Source organism: Gopherus flavomarginatus, chromosome 20, assembly GCF_025201925.1.
Source record: "Gopherus flavomarginatus isolate rGopFla2 chromosome 20, rGopFla2.mat.asm, whole genome shotgun sequence".
Taxonomy (NCBI): Eukaryota; Metazoa; Chordata; order Testudines; family Testudinidae; genus Gopherus; species Gopherus flavomarginatus.
In genome coordinates, this window is record NC_066636.1 from 1468253 (window position 1) to 1485220 (window position 16968).

General features: G+C 63.7%; 2 protein-coding genes across 2 annotated transcripts; one reads left to right on the forward strand and one right to left on the reverse strand.

Moving 5' to 3' along the window:
- Positions 1-3783: 3783 nt before the first annotated feature.
- Positions 3784-8714, forward strand: LYPD5 (LY6/PLAUR domain containing 5). Its single transcript, XM_050930361.1, has 6 exons — positions 3784-3851; positions 5423-5524; positions 6081-6212; positions 6728-6904; positions 7287-7433; positions 8332-8714. The coding sequence occupies exons 2-6, from the start codon at positions 5449-5451 to the stop codon at positions 8628-8630; spliced, it is 831 nt and encodes a 276-aa protein (XP_050786318.1). The 5' UTR covers positions 3784-3851; positions 5423-5448; the 3' UTR covers positions 8631-8714.
- Positions 8715-12478: 3764 nt separating this feature from the next.
- Positions 12479-16460, reverse strand: LOC127038025 (ly6/PLAUR domain-containing protein 5-like). The gene is made up of 5 exons (XM_050930350.1): positions 16287-16460; positions 15052-15204; positions 14447-14623; positions 13906-14037; positions 12479-13472 (listed from the first exon to the last, which is right to left on the reverse strand). The coding sequence occupies exons 1-5, from the start codon at positions 16363-16365 to the stop codon at positions 12877-12879; spliced, it is 1137 nt and encodes a 378-aa protein (XP_050786307.1). The 5' UTR covers positions 16366-16460; the 3' UTR covers positions 12479-12876.
- Between the last annotated feature and the right edge of the window lie 508 nt (positions 16461-16968).

Below are 16968 nucleotides of genomic sequence, written 5' to 3' on the forward strand. Positions count from 1 at the left end.
GGTGGATTGGGGCTGGGGAGGCCCCCAGCAATGGCAAGGGGTGAGTGCCCCCAACCAGCTCCCCATGGCACGGTGCCCTGTGCCCAGTATCACTGCCCGAGGGCACTGAAGTCAGTGCTGACTCAGCGCCTGGCCCCTGGCATGAGCTGGCACCGAGGGCCCAGCCTCAGCCCTGGCCCGGAGGAGTCACGAAACACGCAGCCAACATGGGTGCTCATATGTGTGGCAACCAGCCCCCTAGACAGCAGGTCTAGTGGTTAGAGCAGGGGGGCTGGGAGCCAGGACTCCTGGGTTCTCTTTCCAGCTCTGGAAGGGGAGTGGAGTCTGGTGGTTAGAGCGGGGGGCTGGGTTCTGATTCTAGGTCTGGGAAGGGGAAGTTAGGAGCCAGGACACCTGGGTTCTCTTCCTGGCTCGGGGAGGGGAGGGGAATCTAGTGGTTAGAGCAAGGGGGCTGGGAGCCAGGACTCCTGGGTTCAGTTCCAGCTCAAGGAAGGGAGCAGGGTCTGGTGATAAGAGCAGGCTGGGCGGGTTGGCAGCCAGGACTCCTGGTTTCTCTCCCCAGCTCTGGGAGGGGAGTGGGGTCTAGTGGTTAGAGCAGGGGGCTGCGAGCCAGGAGTCCTGGGTTCTCTCTCCAGCTCTGGGAAGGAAGAGGTTTCGATAGGTGTGTGGGCAGGGCTGCCCAGAGGATTCAGGGGACCTGGGGTCTTCGGCGACGGGGGGTCCCCACTTCGGCAGTAATTCAGCAGTGGGGCGTGCTTCCACTCCGGGACCCACCACTGAAGTGCCCCGTAGACCTGGCACTTCGGTGGCAGGTCCTGCTTCTGTGGTAATTTGGCAGCGGGGGGTCCTTCCGCCCCGGAGTGGAAGGACACCCTGCTGCTGAAGACCTCGAGCAGAAGAAGCTCCGGGGGCCTGGGCCCCATGAGAGTTTTCCAGGGCCCCCAGAGTGAGTGAAGGACCCTGCTCCAGGGGCCCCAAAAAACTCTCGTGGGGGCTCCTGTGGGGCCCAGGGCAGATTGCCCCACTTGTCCCCCCCTTTGGGCGGCCCTGTGTGCAGGAGGGGTGCTGTGTGTGTGTTGTTGGGTAGCTCTGCCCACCCTGCAGTGCAGCCCCCACCCAGGACCCCGATCCTAGTCGGGGTGGACCCCGAGGCTGCTCAGGCCCAGCAAGGAGGTAGCTGGGGGAGGGGAGGAACAGGCCCTACATCCAGGAAATTGGGGTGCAGCTGGGAACAGACCCCCGAGTCCAGACACGCAGCTGCCCCTCCCTTGTCTCACCTGCTCCAGGGCGAATCCTTCCCTTCCCCAGAGCCGGTACCAGGCAGCACCTGAGTCATTGGGGCCAGGGTGTGGGGAGCACAGGGCCCCCCTTGTCCCAGGTCCAGGAAACAGAGACACACCCAGGGAAAGACTCAGAGGGAGGGGGTGGGACAGGAGGCCCTTCCCCTCGAGGGGGTACCAGCCCCATCTGGCTCCAGGGCAGAGACAGCACTGTGAATCTACAGCACTCCAAGGATCTGTCCTTGGGGGACTGGGATCGAGTTGGTTGTGGGGGGGCTGGGAGCCAGGACTCCTGGGTTCTCTCCCTGACTCGGGGGGGAGGGGAGTGGAGTCTAGTGGTTAGCGCAGGGGGGTTGGGGGGCAGGACTCCTGGGTTCTGTCCCCGGCTCTGAGAGGGGAGTGGGGTCTGGTGCTTAGAGGGGGGGTGGTGGCTGGGAGCCAGGGCTCCTGGGTTCTCTCCCCAGCTCTGGGAGGGGAATGGGGCCTGGTGGTTAGAGCAGGGGGTGTTGGGAGCCAGGACTCCTGGGTTCTATTCCACTGCCTGCCTCGAGTGCGCTTTGCATTACGTGCAGAGAGCTGGTTTCTACCACGGCACTCAGCCGGGTTCCCCAGTGGCTGGACGTGCCCCATTGGGATTGCAGTGGGTGGCTTTCCCCCAGTCGCTGGCACCAGATGGCAGGGCTGACCTTATGGGTGGGCACTGGTGGTGACTGCTGCTCGGGGAGCCTGGGCAGGAAACAGGCACCTGGGCTCACTTCGCCCGCTGGCCCTACCTGGAGGACGAGCTCTTCCTAATAAAAACATAAGAACAGTCAGACTGGGTCAGCCCGAAGGTCCATCCAGCCTGGTTTCCTGTCTGCCGACAGTGGCCAATGCCAGGTGCCCCGGAGGGAATGAACAGAACAGGGAATCATCAAGTGATCCAGCTGTCGCCCATTCCCAGCTTCTGGCAAACAGAGGCTAGGGACACCATCCCTGCCCATCCTGGCTAATAGCCACCGATGGACCTATCCTCCATGAACTTATTGTGTTCGTTTTGAACCCTGTTATAGTCTTGGCCTTCACAACATCCTCTAGCAGGGAGTTCCACGGGTTAACCGTGTGTTGTATGAAGAAATACTGCCTTTTCTTTGTTTTGTTCTTGTGTTATAACAAGGAGTAAACACCACTTCCGTATCTACTTTCTCCACACCTGTCAGGATTTTATAGCCCTCTCTCATATCCCCCCTTAGCCGTCTCTTTTCCAAGCTGAAAAATCCCAGTCTTATGAATCTCTTCTCATACGGAAGCCGTTCCATACCCCGAATCATTTTTGTTGTCCTTTTCTGAACCTTTTCCAATTCCTATTGATCTTTTTTGAGATGAGGTGACCACATCCCCACCACGTCCCCTTCCCGGAGCTCTCCCTGTGGGGTAGGGGTGGGCAGCACCACGGACCAGGCGAGGAGGCTGGCGCCCGCTCACACAGCCAAGCATGGGCGACACTGGGCAATCTCTAGCAAGGAAGGGGCCAGTTCCCCTCAGCTGGCCCTGCCTGGAGTGGGCTGGGCTCTCTTGCCAACTTGGCTCCAAGGGTCCCAGAGCATCTGAGACTTAGGGGGGACGTCAGGGTCTCTTGGTGGCTGCTGAGGCCTTGCAAATTCAGTGCAGGCCATGTCATGTGGTGTGAGCGCCCTCTAAGGGCGAATGGTGGTCAGTACTCCAGGCAGTATCCCAGTTCTATCCCAGCTCTGGGTGGGGAGTGGGGGCTAGTGGTTAGAGCAGGGGGGCTGAGAGCCAGGACTACTGGGTTCTCTCCCTGGCTCTGGGAGGGGAGTGGGGGCTGGTGGTTAGAGCAGGGGGGCTGGGAGGCAGGACTCCTGGGTTCTCTCCCTGGCTCTGGGAGGGGAGTGGGGGCTGGTGGTTAGAGCAGGGGGGCTGGGAGCAGGACTCCTGGGTTCTCTCTCTGGCTCTGGGAGGGGAGTGGGGGCTGGTGGTTAGAGCAGGGGGGCTGGGAGCCAGGACTCCTGGGTTCGCTCTCTGGCTCTGGGAAGGGAGTGGGGGCTGGTGGTTAAAGCAGGGGGGCTGGGAGCAGGACACCTGGGTTCTCTCTCTGGCTCTGGGAGGGGAGTGGGGGCTGGTGGTTAGAGCAGGGGGGCTGGGAGCCAGGACTCCTGGGTTCGCTCTCTGGCTCTGGGAAGGGAGTGGGGGCTGGTGGTTAAAGCAGGGGGGCTGGGAGCAGGACTCCTGGGTTCTCTCTCTGGCTCTGGGAGGGGAGTGGGGGCTGGTGGTTAGAGCAGGGGGGCTGGGAGCAGGACTCCTGGGTTCTGTCCTGGTTTGCGTGTGGCTGCAAGGCGATTTCCTGCAGAGGCGAGGCGGGGCGGGGGGAGGACGTAGGGCTCTGGGGCTGTGCCCGGTCTGCTGTCAGGTTATTTTTGCCAACGCAAGAGCTGCTCTTGGGCAATGTCCTGTCATGTGGCTTCCTTCAGGGAGCAGCCACCTGGAGAGGGCCCGTGGGAGCCCGGGGGTCTGGAGCTGCAGCGCCGAACACAGAGGAGCCCTTGGGCCTCGGAAGCTCGCTGAGCCCCAGCCAGGTACCCGCTGCTCCCCCCAAGCAGGGAGGGCTGGAGCGGGCCCTATTCTGGGTAGAGGGAGGAGGGTTCAGGGAAGCGCCCGGTGCTGCCGCCTTGCCCCAGGGATGGGCTACAACCGGGTCCTCTGCTGTTCCCAAGGGCCCCTATGGGCTGCAGGCGTCTGGGGGGCGCCCCACGCCTCTTGGCTCGTGGGGCGCCCCACGCCTTTTGGCTCGTGGGGCTCGGGCTGGGAGCTCGGCTGGGGGAGCCTGGCAGCTCTCAGAGGGGTCTGGACCCTCGAGCCAGACCCCGGCCCCGCGCTGGCTGCACCCGCCTCCGGGGGCCCCCAGGTCTCTGCCCCGCAGCTCCCCACTGCCTCTGCTCAGCTGGCTCCCGGCATCAACTGCGGCCCGCAGGGTCCTAGTGCCCACCCGTACTACAGGCAGGGCAGCCTGACCTCCCCCCCAGACCCTTCCCTTTTCCGGCGGGACCCTCCCGCGCCCGCCCGCCCGCAGGCACCGCTCCTGCCCCAGGCAGCCCCATCCCCCAGGGAGACTACAGTGAAGGGCAGCAGGAGGGGAGGAGGCACCCACGTGATGGCAGCCCCCCCGGGGCGGTTCCTGGACCTGGGAGGGGCCCTAGGAGCACGTGCAGTGACAGTGGTGGGGGTGAGTGTGGTGCAGGGGGTGAAGAAGGGGGTCCCCCCCCAGAGCTCACTGCTGTTGGTGGGGAGAGAGCTGGGGGGAGTCCTCCTCTCTGGCCTGTCTGCACCCCAAACTCCTCATCCCAGCCCCAGCCCACCCCAGAGCCCTCAGCCCCCCACACCCCAATCCTCTGCCCTAGCCCTGAGTCCCTCCCACACCCCAAACTCCTCATCCCAGCCCCAGCCCACCCCAGAGCCCAGCCCCCCACACCCCAATCCTCTGCCCTAGCCCTGAGTCCCTCCCACACCCCAAACTCCTCATCTCAGCCCCAGCCCACCCCAGAGCCCGTCCCCCCAGCCAGAGCCCTCAGCCCCCCACACCCCAATCCTCTGCCCTAGCCCTGAGCCCCTCCCACACCCCAAACTCCTCAGCCCAGCCTCAGCCCACCCCAGAGCCCAGCCCCACAGCTAGAGCCCTCACCCCCCCACACCCCAATCCTCTGCCCTAGCCCTGAGCCCCTCCCACACCCCAAACTCCTCATCCCAGCCCCAGCCCACCCCAGAGCCCGTCCCCCCAGCCAGAGCCCTCACCCTCCCACACCCCAATCCTCTGCCCTAGCCCTGAGTCCCTCCCACACCCCAAACTCCTCATCCCAGCCCCAGCCCACCCCAGAGCCCAGCCCCACAGCCAGAGCCCTCACCCCCCCACATCCCAATCCTCTGCCCTAGCCCTGAGCCCCTCCCACACCTCAAACTCCTCAGCCCAGCCCCAGCCCACCCCAGAGCCCAGCCCCACAGCTAGAGCCCTCACCCCCCCACACCCCAATCCTCTGCCCCAGGGGGAACGGGGTCTAGTGGGTTGGAGTGGGGGATGTTTGGGAGCCAGGACTCCTGGGTCCTTGGCTCACCTCACAGAGAGGCCTGATCCCATGTTAACCCTTTTCCTGCAGAACAGTGGGGAGTGTCCAAGAAAATGCAGCCCAGTGATTCCAGGCAGGTCCTGAAGGGGGCGCTGCTCTGCTCCCTGCTCGCAGCTCTGCTGCTCCAAGGTACTGACACGTCCCCACAGAGTCCAGTCCAGCGGGGTCCTGTGCTTACTGGTGGGGTCGGGGGCTGGGAGCCAGGATGCCTGGGTTCTCTCCGAGCTCCGGGAGGGGAGTGGGGGCTAGTGGTTAGAGGGGGGGGCTGGGAGCAAGGATGCCTGGGTTCTCTCCGAGCTCTGGGAGGGGAGTGGGGGCTGGTGGTTAGAGCAGAGTGGGACTGGGAGCAAGGACACCTGGGTTCTCTCCCAAGCTCTGGGAGGGGAGTGGGGGCTAGTGGGTCAGAGGAGGTGGGTCTGGGAGCCAGGACTCCTGGATTCTGTCCAAGCTCTGGCAGGGGAGTGAGGTCTAGTGGTTAGAGCTGGGAGCCAAGACTCCTGGGTTCTCTTCCTCGCTCTGGGAGGGGAGTGGGGTCTAGTGGTTAGAGCGGGGGGGGGCTGGGAGCCAGGACTCCTGGGTTCTGTCCAAGCTCTGGGAGGGGATTGCTGTCTAGTGGTTAGAGTGGGGCTGGAGGGGCTTGGAACCAGGACTCCTGGGTTCTGTCCCATCCTCTCCTCTCTCCTAGTGGCCGTCGGGCTGGAGTGCTACAGCTACAGGGGCGCCTTCACGGGCAACTTCTCCCTGGACAAGGTGCCCAAGGTTAGCTGCGGGCCAGCGCAGAACGTCTGTGCCGAGGGGCTGATCGCCCTGAGCATCGGTAATGCTGCCCAGAAGCTGGGCATCCCAGGACTGTGCCGCTCCCCGAGGGATCATCAGGGGGCTGAGCTGGGAGCGGGCAGGATACTGGGCTAGATGGGGCCATTGTACTGATCTGGGATGGGAGGGATACCGGCCTTGATAGGTCTGTGGGGCTGATCCTGGGGGTGGGGGCAGATATCAGGGTGGCTGGGCCTGTGGGACTGATCCTGGGGGGGCGGGAGAGGGTGGGATATCAGAGTGGCTGGGCCCGTGGGGCTGATCTTGGGGGGGGCAAGAGGGAGCGGGATATCAGGGTGGCTGGGAGGATGAGCCGGGGGGGATATCTGGGTGGCCGGGGGGATGAGCTGGGGGGGATTTCAGGGTGGCCGGGGGGATGAGCCGGGGGGGATATCAGGGTGGCCAGGGGGATGAGCTGGGGGGGATATCAGGGTGGCCGGGGGGATGAGCCGGTGTGAATCTGTGGAACTCCCTGCTGCCCCTTCACTCTCCCGCGGTGGGGTCCCGTCTTCCCAGGGGGCCCGCGGATGCTGGTGGTGATGAAGAAGGGCTGCCACACGGCACCGTCTCGGGACCTCTCTGGCATCAGCCACGGGCCGTATCTCCCCAACTACTATCACGTCCGCTCCTGCAACGTCAGCCGCTGTAACCACCGGTACCGGGACACTAGCCGCATCCCAGCCTTCCCCACAGGTACCAGCCTCATCCTGCTGGGGGCGCCAGATCCCCTCCGGCCCCAGGCAGGGACGGGCTGGCTCAGGAGGTGGGAAATGGGGCAGGGGCCTGTACCCTCTATGGAGCGCCTGGTTTCATCCAGCCCCAGGCAGGGACTGGCTTGCTCAGGGGGCACCAGACCCGATCCCACCCACAGCTATTTGGGGTGCTCTGTGTGAACTGATTTTCTGGGTCTCAGCTCAGGTCCTAATGGGTTTCTCCCCCCACCTTCGGGCCCCCACCCCCACCAAGGGGTGTCTGATGAGCTTGGGTTTCTGCATCTCCCTCGTCCCGCCGTCCCCCCCACTCTGTCTAGGTCAGGGGGGCTGGTTCCTCACCCCTTTCCCCTCCCCCCCCACAGTGCTCCCAGACAACACCTCCAGCAGCCTCCTGTGCTACACCTGCATTGGGACCACCCCGGAGAGCTGCTCCCTACGCCGTGCCGAGCAGAGCCAGTGCCATGACGACAACCCGCTGTGCTACGAAGGGACAGGCACGGCCACCATCGGTAGGGAGGGCTGGCCTTGGGGCTGCCGGGTGGGGGGCAGCCAGGACTCTTGGGTTCCCAGCACGGTAGGATCAGGGAATGGGGCATGGGCTGCAGGCCAGGGACTGGCTGGCTTGGTGGGGGTTGCTGGAGGGGTCAGGCCCAGAAGTGCAGCTGGAGGGCCCTGTCCGTGGCACTGGGGAGAGGGCTGGCTAGAGCGAGAGGCATCCCAATGGCTGGTTGGGCGTGTCTAGGCCTAGGGAGGGCTGGTGAGGGGGCACATGGGGGTGGGATGGGAGGTCTGGCTAGATGGACATCCCCCAGCCAGCCAGTGGTGAGGGGGATGGGTGGATGGAGAGGTGTGTGTGGGTGAAGGGACTGGATGGATGGTTGGACGGATGGACAGACAGACGGATGGATGGGGGAGTGGATGAATGAATGAATGGACGGATGGATGGACGAACGGATGGACAGATGGGTGGATGGATGGATGGACAGATGGATGGATGGGGGAGTGGATGAATGGACGGACGGATGGATGGGTGGATGGATGGATAGGGGAGTGGATGAATGGATGAAAGGACGGACGGAAGGATGGACAGACGGGTGGATGGATGGATGGACAGATGGATGAATGGACGGACGGATGAATGGACGGACGGATGGATGGATGGACGGACGGATGGACAGATGGGTGGATGGATGGATGGGGGAGTGGATGGATGGACGGATGGATGGATGGATGGGGGAGTGGATGAATGGACGGACGGATGGACAGACGGATGGATGGATGGATGGATATAGATGCGTACAGGGCTGGCTGGCTGGAGGGCTGTGTACGTGGCCGGCGGGGTGGTGGGGTGCGTCCGGTGAGGGACAGACAGACAGCAGTCTGACCCTCTCTCTCTGGGGTTCCCAGAGGACTTTGTGGTCCCCATCTATCTCCGCTCCTGCCAGGCACAGGGCTGCGCATCGGTCACGCCGGGAGACCCTTGGCTGAATATCCAGCTCGAGAAAACATCCTGCTGTGCTCAGCCCCTGTGCAACCACGCGCCGGAGCTGGCGCCCACGGCCAGCCCCCGCCCCTCGCGCACAGCCCCCACCTTGGACCACCCCGCCAATGCCAGCCCCTGGCCTGGGCTGTCCCTGCCCGTGCTGCTGCTGGGGGGGCTGGGCCTGCTCTGGGATCAGGGCAGGGGATGGAGATGCCCCCTATAGAGGACCCCTCCCAGTCCTGGGTGCACTATAAGGTCTGTCGAGCCAGCCACGGCCTAGTATCCCAGTCCCCCCAGTTCCCACCATGCCCAGCTCCTCCCAGGCACCCCAGAGAATCCCACCCTTTGCCCCCCGCTGCAACACAGCCCCCATGGAGATGCTGCCCCGGGCTCTTTAATACCTGTCACTCTGTCGCTGTCCCTGCTAGGTGCAGTCACGGGGCCCCTGCATGGCTGGCGACTGCCGCCCCCCCCCCAAACTCTCCAGCCCGATCGCGCTTCATGTGGGGACTGAGGATTTCTTTGTAAACACGCAGTGGCTGAGCTGGAGACCCCGGAGCTGCCCCATCCGGCCAGGCCGAGGGTATTCAGTGGGAACTGAGGGACGGGGGCCCCGGATCAGCGCCACGGGCCCATCTACCCCGGGGTCCCACCTCCTCCTTGCCCCGGGATCGGCCCCACGGGCCCGGTGACGGGTTGTACCCCCCAGGGTGCCGTCTGGGAGCTGTTGGAACTGCTGTGCCCCCTTGATTGTTCGGAGGGGCTGGCTCAGCCCACCTCTCCAGGCTCTGTTATCCCCCAACACGACAGCAGGTTGCGCCACCCACCCAACTGAGTTACCTGAGTGCTTTACCGAAGCCCCCAACCTCCTGCTCCCCCACCTGGCACCCCTGCTGGAGCATAGACCCTGAACGGGCCCGTCTGGCACCGCGCAGGGACCTGGACAGTGCAGGTGCCCCCCTCGGTGTGGGGAAGGGGGCAAAGAGCCTGCGTTAGCCAAGCGGACACGTCACTCCGAACCCCTCTGGTTCAGATAAACCCTGTGGATTAGCTACAAAAGAGCGAACTGAAGTGATTATAAGTGACCACAAACAGATCACGCAGCAAACAAACCAACCACAACCTGGAGGTGATCCTTGGGCTTGTGTATTTCCTCAATACGCCATCAACAGCGTTTGGCCTGTTTCCTGTTGTACCCGAAAGGCTGCTCGGGCGTGTTCCCACCCTCACGACATGTCTCAGTTCACGCGTGTAGCCAAACTTCGTACCTCTCCGTACATGCAACCTACCAGGAGATTAATGTGCAACAGATTCAGACTTCTAGAATGATAGCTCGCAAAGCAGACGTTGTGCAGGACATATCAGAATTGTATGACAGTGGTGGATGTAGGGGTGCCCGGGTGTCACAAGCCCATCGACCCTGGGATCCTGCCCCCTCCCTTCCCCCCAGATCAGACTCATGGGCCCATCTACCCTGGGATCCTGCCCCCTCCCTGCCCCCCAGATCAGCCCCATGGGCCCATCTACCCTGTATCCTGCCCCCTCCCTGTTCCCCAGATCAGCTCTATGGCCTATCTGCCCGAGTATCCCGCCTCCTCCCTTCCCCCCAGATCATCCCATGGCCTGACTACCCTGGTATCCCACTCTCTCCCTGCCCCCTGGATCAGCCCATGAGCGTCCAGACTCCCTGTCACAGTCTGTGAGTGGACCGTGCCAGCAGTGTGTGTGCGTGTGTGTGTGTGTGTGGGGGGGGGGTAGGTGTTGGAGAGGATGTGGGGCACCCCAGGAAGCAATGCCCCTTCTCTTCAACGGTGATGAGGTTCTGGATGTAGTCTGCAGCAACCACAGAGACCTTGGCATCCCCTAGGAAGAGATGAGGAGGCTGGTACTGGAGAGAGTTCTGGCTCCTAGCCCCCCTGCTCTAACCACCAGCCCCCACTCCCCTCCCAGAGCCACGGTGAGAACCCAGAAATCCTGGCTCCCAGCTCCCCTGCACTACCCACTAGACCCCACTCCTCTCCCAGATTGGAGGTAGAATCCAGGAGTCCTGGCTCCCAGCAACCTGTCCCGTCTGCCCGCCCGTCCTTGCTCTAACCACTGGCCTCTACTCCCTGCAATGCAGTGCCCCCTGCTGAGCCCTGCCCCCTGCCATCTGAGCCATGACCCAGCCCAGCCCTGCTTAGCATGAGTTGCCAGGGGTGGCACGCTGGGCAGCCCCCATCCGCCCCCCTAGAGCCTCAATCTCCATCCCAGCTTGCCCAGGGAACCAGGGTGTCAGCATCCCGTTGCTAAGAGAACGTGGGGTGCCAGGCAACCGCTCCTCATCCTTCTTAAAGGGCCAGAGGCCTGGCCGTGGGTGGCACCCTGCAGACGCCCCTGTCTTTGAGTGATTCTCCCCCCATGTCCCCTCTGCTGGGCCCCAGCAGGGGAGGGAATAGCTACAGGAGCAAAGCAACTAGCTTCTGGGTTGGAAACATAACACTGGGATGTTTCACCTGGCTCTGAGATGCAGCCGCCTCTGGGGTGGGGCAACCGGGGATCAGAGACACATAATGCCGCATGGGGATGGCGCGCCTGGTGCTGAGATGCAGCCACCTCTGGGGCAGGGCTGCTGGTTACCCAGGGACCTCTTGCCTGGCACTGAGATGTGGCCACCTCTGGGGTGGGGCAGCCAGGGGCCAACTGCACAGTGGCAGAGTGTCGATGGCAGGAGGGGAAGGGGGCCCTTTATCCCATCGAGGTGGACATGAAGCGGATTTATGACAGCAGAGCAGAAGGAGGGAGCTGCTGAGGCTGGGGTGTGTCCCAAGTTCCCCCGGGTGTCTGGCTCTTGCAAAGTGCCCAGGAGTGGGCTGGGCACAAGATTATTGGGGTCCAAGGTCTGTTCGTTGGCCCTGGGCCGGGTGGGCCCATCCCTCCTCTCACCACCGGATTGCGCAGGAGAAGCAGAGAGTCGTGGGGCCGCCACGGCTGATGGCTGAGAGCCCCAAGCACCTGCCCTGCTGGGCTCATCCAATGTACAAGGAGGGCACGGGCAAGGGAGAGAACCCAGGAGGCCTGGCTCCCAGACCCCTGCTCTAACCACTAGCCCCCACTCTCCTCTCAGGGCTGGGATAGAGCCCAGGAGTCCTGTCTCACAGCCCTGCCCCACCCTAACCCCTAGACCCCACTCCTCTCCCCAAGCCAGGATAGAACCCAGGAGTCCGGGCTCCCAGCTCCCCTTCCTTTTGGGCTTCGTTAACCTGCCCCAGTGCCCTGTATCAGGAGAGCCGATGCCAGGCGACAGGGCGGTGCCAGTTCCCACACCCTGGTTCTGCCATGGGGCATGGTGGCTTGGCCTGTGCTGGGCTCCAGAGGAGGGGCTCGGCTGGGCCAGGGGGTGGCTGTGATGGGGGATCCCGAAGCCCTGCTCTGTGGTCGCAAACTATGTGAGCAACAGGGTAGGACGGCCAGACGGCCAAGGAGCGGCTGCTTCCTGCGAATGACCCTCCACCTCTGCTGGCCCCCAGCCGCCTGCTCCCCACCCCTCGCCCCCCCGTCCCTCCGGCTGGCTTCTGACACTCAGGCAGGCTGGGGCTGGCCAGAAGCTGCTATGTCGGCAGCATGTGGGAAATCATCCATCTGGGGGGGCTTTCTACACAGGGACCCCTCGCCGGCGCTGGGATGCAGCTGTCTCTGGGGCAGGGCAGCTGTTTAACGAAGAGGCCGTGGGGGAGAGGGGGGGTCAGAATAGAATTGTCTAATTTGGAGTCCCACCCAGATGCCTGGGTCCATTTTTCAGCTCTCCTCTACATTTAAAGGGCCCCAGCCTTTTTTCTCACCATACTAATGAACGGGAGGGTGGGGGAGGAACCCCAATTCACTCCCTCCCGTCTATACTGCTATGGGTTGGGGTGGGGGACCTGAAGTGGAGGTGTGGGCCGAGGGCAAGAGTCTTTAGGGTGCCCCCTAGTGGTGGATCTAAGCGGCACAAGACCGGGGGGCAGGGGCCGGGGGGCTACAGAATTAAGCGGAACCACCTGACACGTCCCAGGCCAGCAGCCTCACGGCTTTGGTACCAGGATTCCTGTCACCCCCCCACCCCGGCCACCAGAAAGTGACCAGCTGGGCAATGCAAGGGTTTGTGAGTAAGAGACTTTATTAAAAACAGGATAAGGGTGTGTGTGTGTGTGTGGGGGGGGAAGCACAGGGCAGGGGGCCCCACAAAGGGTTAATGTGGACTGAAAGCATCAGCAGCAATTCAGGGAAATGGGGCACGACCCCCCCATCGCTGGGAGCCCTCCCTTTAAATGTGGGGAAACCGAGGCATGTAATGTGGCGGGGAGGGGGAGTGACTTCCTCATAGCTACTAAGAATTGAGGAGAGAACCCAGGAGTCCTGACTCCCAGCCCCCTGCTCCAACCCACTAGACCCCACTCCCCTCCCAGAGCTGGGGATAGAACCCAGGCGTCCTGGCCCCCAGCCCCCCATCACAGCCCCAGGCAGGCTATTCCCAGCACCACCAGCAGAGGGCAGAGGTGTAGGCCGGGTGCCTGGGAGCCGTGGGCCCCGGGATTGGGTTGCTTGTGGGCGGGGCGGACGGTGGATTTGGGGTAGCCGATTTTCTTGCCAGGCTCAGTGGGGTGGGAGCGGGGGCGGGTGCTGGGGGGCAGGTCCCCCTTGTAGCGGGGGTTGGGTAGCTCCGTGCTGTTGTAGCCGTTGACGTCTCGGTCCAGATAGTCTGTCTCCGTGCGGTCGTAGGAGCTGGTGACGTCTCGGTCCGGATAGTCTGTCTCCGTGTGGTCGTCTGGGTCACGTGGCTCCGTGGGCGCCGTGCCGTGGCTGCGCCCAGGCTGCTTGTGGTCTTTCCTGGCCGTGGCGTAGGCGAGGGGGTTGTCGCTGACGGGAACGGAGGAGATTTTGTGGTGGATGGAGACCTGGGCCAGGGCTCTCTGCCCATTGCAGTAGCTGCCGGTGCAGCAGGCGCCGGCCTGGCTGAGCTGCAGGGGGCCGACGTGGCGGCTGGGGGGCACGGCGCAGGATGGAGCCTGGCAGCTCCACACGAAGATGGGCACCACGAGCTTCCCTGGGGGCACAAAGGGGACATGTGTGAGAGGGACGCCAACCTTCCCAGGGTGCCATGGGAGAGACGCATCCCGCCAAACTTCCCAGAATGCAATGGGGGCAGCCATTGAGAGGTCCATGGCAAAGGGGTGGTTGTCATGGCAACTTTCCCAGAGTGCAGTGGGGTGACCATTGGGTGCCATGAGGGTGTCATGGGGAGTGCAACGGGGCAGCCATTGGGTACCATGGGAGAGAGGCATTGGGCCAACCTTCCCAGAATGCAATGGGGCGGGTATGGGGGCGCATAGGGGGCCAGAGGCAGCGCACTGACCCAGGCAGTGCCCCAGCCAGCAGTGCCATCCCGGTCACTGGCTGGGGATGTGTGCAATGCAGCCCAAGGACAGCAGGGGGAGCCAGTGTTGCTGGGGTATAAAGCCCAGCGTCACCCCACCCACCTGCTGTGAGGGTGCCGTTGCCGTGGTAACAGCGGGCGTTGTCACCGTCACACGTCACCTGCTCCAGAGTGTGGGGCTGGGGGCTGAGGCTCAGGCCAGCGTAGCACTGGGTGGGGCCGCTGGGGGCCGGAGCTGCAACGAGAAACGGATCAGAACTGGCGCCCCCTAGAGGGGACAGGCCCCTGCCCCATTCCCTGCCCCCCTGAGCCAGCCATTCCTGCAATGGGGCAGATGGGAGCCGGCGCCCCCTAGAGGGGACAGACCCCTGCCCCATTGCCCACCCCCCCGAGCCAGCCATTCCCGCAATGGAGCAGATGGGAGCCGGAGCTCCCTAGAGGGGACAGACCCCTGCCTCATTGCCCACCCCCCCGAGCCAGCCATTCCCGCAATGGGGCAGATGGGAGCCGGTGCCCCCTAGAGGGGACAGACCCCTGCCCCATTGCCCAGCCCCCCGAGCCAGCCATTCCTGCAATGGGGCCTGATGGGAGCCGGCGCCCCGTACAGGGGACAGGCCCTGTGTCTCATTCCCCATTCCCGTTACCTGTGCCCTGGCTGGGGCTCCCCAGCCCCAGTCCCATGGCATTGCACTGGTCCGACTGGCAGTAGTGGACATCGACTTGGATGTGGAGGAATCTGCTGGGCACAGCGAGGGGTTCGGTCCCTCCCTTGGGGTGTCCAGCTCTGCACCCCCTTTGGATCAGAGTCACAGACATGCCCCCTGGGGGGAAAGAGCCACGCCAAAGGCAGGTGAAGACAGTAGCAGGGAGTTCCACAGGCCTTGGGGAGGGGCCCATCTCTGGGGAACTCCTGGAATCAGCCCCATGGGCCCACCTATCCCAACATCCTGCTCCCTCCCTGCCCCCCTGCGTTCTGCCCCATGGGCCCATCTACCCTGGTATCTGGCCTCCTTCCTGCCCCCTGGATCAGCCCCATGGGCCTATCTACCCCAGAATCCTGCCCCCTTCCTACCTCCTGACTTCAGCCCCATGATCCCATAAAGCCTGGTGTCTCGCCTCCTCCCTGCCCCCTGGATCAGCCCCCTGGGCCCATCGAGCCCGGTATCTGGCCTCCTTCCTGCCCCCTTAGATCAGGCCCCTGGGCCCATCGAGCCCGGTATCTGGCCTCTCTGCACCGCGAGGATGTCACCTGCGCTGAGGGTGATGGCAGCTTCCATGCAGGCGCTGTGATCCGGGGCGCAGGACTCGGTGCCATTGGGGGTGATGACGCTGTCGAGGCGTTTACCCCCCCGGTCGCGGAGCAGGACGGAGCTGTGGCTGTGACAGCGCAGGGAGACAGTCTCTGCGGGGAGACAGACATGGTGTGTGTGTGTGTGTGTGTGTGTGTGTGTGTGTGTGTGTGTGTGTGCGCGCTGCCCCCTGCTGGAGGAGCTGAGCCCTGCTCTGTGTGTGTCTGTCCCTGCTTCCCCCTGCTCCCCTGCTGGAGGGGACAGGCCCTGCTCTGTGTGTGTGTGTGTGTGTGTGTGTGTGTGTGTGTGTGTGTGTGTGTTCCTGCTTCCCCCTGCTGGAGGGGACGGGCCTGCTGTGTGTGTGTCTGTGTGTGTGTGTGTGTGTGTGTGTGTGTGCGCGCGCGCTGCCCCCTGCTGGAGGAGCTGAGCCCTGCTCTGTGTGTGTCTGTCCCTGCTTCCCCCTGCTCCGCTGCTGGAGGGGACAGGCCCTGCTCTGTGTGTGTGTGTGTGTGTGTGTTCCTGCTTCCCCCCTGCTGGAGGGGACGGGCCTGCTCTGTGTGTGTGTGTGTGTGTGTGTGTGTGTGTGTGTGTGCTGCCCCCTGCTGGAGGGGACAGGCCCTGCTCTGTGTGTGTGTGTGGGTGTGGGTGTGTGTGTGCCCATGCTTCCCCCTGCTGGAGGAGACAGGCCCTGCTCTGTGTGTGTGTGAGATTGTATTTCTCTGCGGGCTGTGGTGGGTCTGTGCATGTGATAGTTTGTGGGTCCTTCTGTGTGGTAGTGGTTGCGGGAGGTGAGCAGTGGTGTGTGTCTAGAATTCTGCGTGTGCACTCACAACAGAAGCGATGCCTGAGCCAGTGAAACAACAATACCACAGGTTGTTCCCCCTAGGGGCTAGGCAGGGGGGAATCCTGGCTCCCAGCCCCCTGCTGCTGTATCCACTAGCCCCCCCCCTTCCCCTCCCAGAACCAGGGAGAGAACCCAGGAGTCCTGGCTCCCAGCCCCCCGCCCAACCACCAGACTCCGCTGCCCTCCCAGGGCCAGGGAGAGAACCCAGGAATCCAGCTCCCAGGCCCCCCCTCTCTAACCACCAGACCCCCTTTCCCCCCCACCCAGGAGTCCTGGCTCCCAGCCCCCCTGCTCTGACCCACCAGCCCCCACTCCCCTCCCAGGGAGCCCAGGAATCCAGGCTGTTGGTACCTGGGATCAGCAGAGCAGAAGCCAGGATTGTCAGCAGTGCCGCTACCAGCACCCCGTGTTCTGCCCCAGGGCCCCCCATGGCCCCAGAGAGCCCGGCTGCCGGAGAGACGCAAATCCCCTGGGATCTGTGCAGTGCGTCTGAGGGGGTGAGTCTCAGTCACTTATGGGAGTGTGTGTGTGGGGAGCCTCTAATTTATAACCCCCCCTCTCCCCCGCGCTGCTCAGCCGGATTGCACCATGGCCGCTTCTGCAGCTCTGGTGCAATGACCCCATTGGGCAACCGGTACCACCACAGCCCCTGGCTGGAGACGGGGTACCCAGACCCTGGAGGTGGGGGCAGTCAGGGTGCCCCCAAGACACCCCTCCCCCCCATGCTCAATTTGCTCTCCATTCTCCTCACCATCCCAGTCCCCGTCCCTCACGCCCGGGGGAAGTCGGGGATTTGGCTCATGATCTGCCCGGGGGGGGCTGCCCCCTGCTGGAGCCCTGCTCTGTGTGGGGTGGTCGGTGGGTGGGTTTGACGTCCCCCAGCACCTCGGTGGGCAATGGGCCCAGGGCCAAAAAATCCAGCACCGCGTGTGGGCGCTGGACGGGGGGAATCTGGGCCTGAGGGAAGGGGGACACTGGGGGTGAGACCTACACAGGAATCCCGCCCTCACACACATGGACACACAAATACAGT

What these genes read in the sequence shown, in the direction of transcription:
- LYPD5 (XM_050930361.1), top strand. Translation starts at nt 5,449, where the DNA reads ATGCAGCCCAGTGATTCCAGGCAGGTCCTGAAGGGGGCGCTGCTCTGC. An exon ending in GCTGATCGCCCTGAGCATCG is followed by an intron (nt 6,213 to 6,727) that starts GTAATGCTGCCC and finishes CCGTCTTCCCAG; the next exon opens with GGGGCCCGCGGATGCTGGTG. An exon ending in CATCCCAGCCTTCCCCACAG is followed by an intron (nt 6,905 to 7,286) that starts GTACCAGCCTCA and finishes CCCCCCCCACAG; the next exon opens with TGCTCCCAGACAACACCTCC.
- LOC127038025 (XM_050930350.1), bottom strand. Translation starts at nt 16,365, where the DNA reads ATGGGGGGCCCTGGGGCAGAACACGGGGTGCTGGTAGCGGCACTGCTG. An exon ending in GAGCCCCAGCCAGGGCACAG is followed by an intron (nt 14,038 to 14,446) that starts GTAACGGGAATG and finishes TTCTCGTTGCAG; the next exon opens with CTCCGGCCCCCAGCGGCCCC. An exon ending in CAACGGCACCCTCACAGCAG is followed by an intron (nt 13,473 to 13,905) that starts GTGGGTGGGGTG and finishes TTGTGCCCCCAG; the next exon opens with GGAAGCTCGTGGTGCCCATC.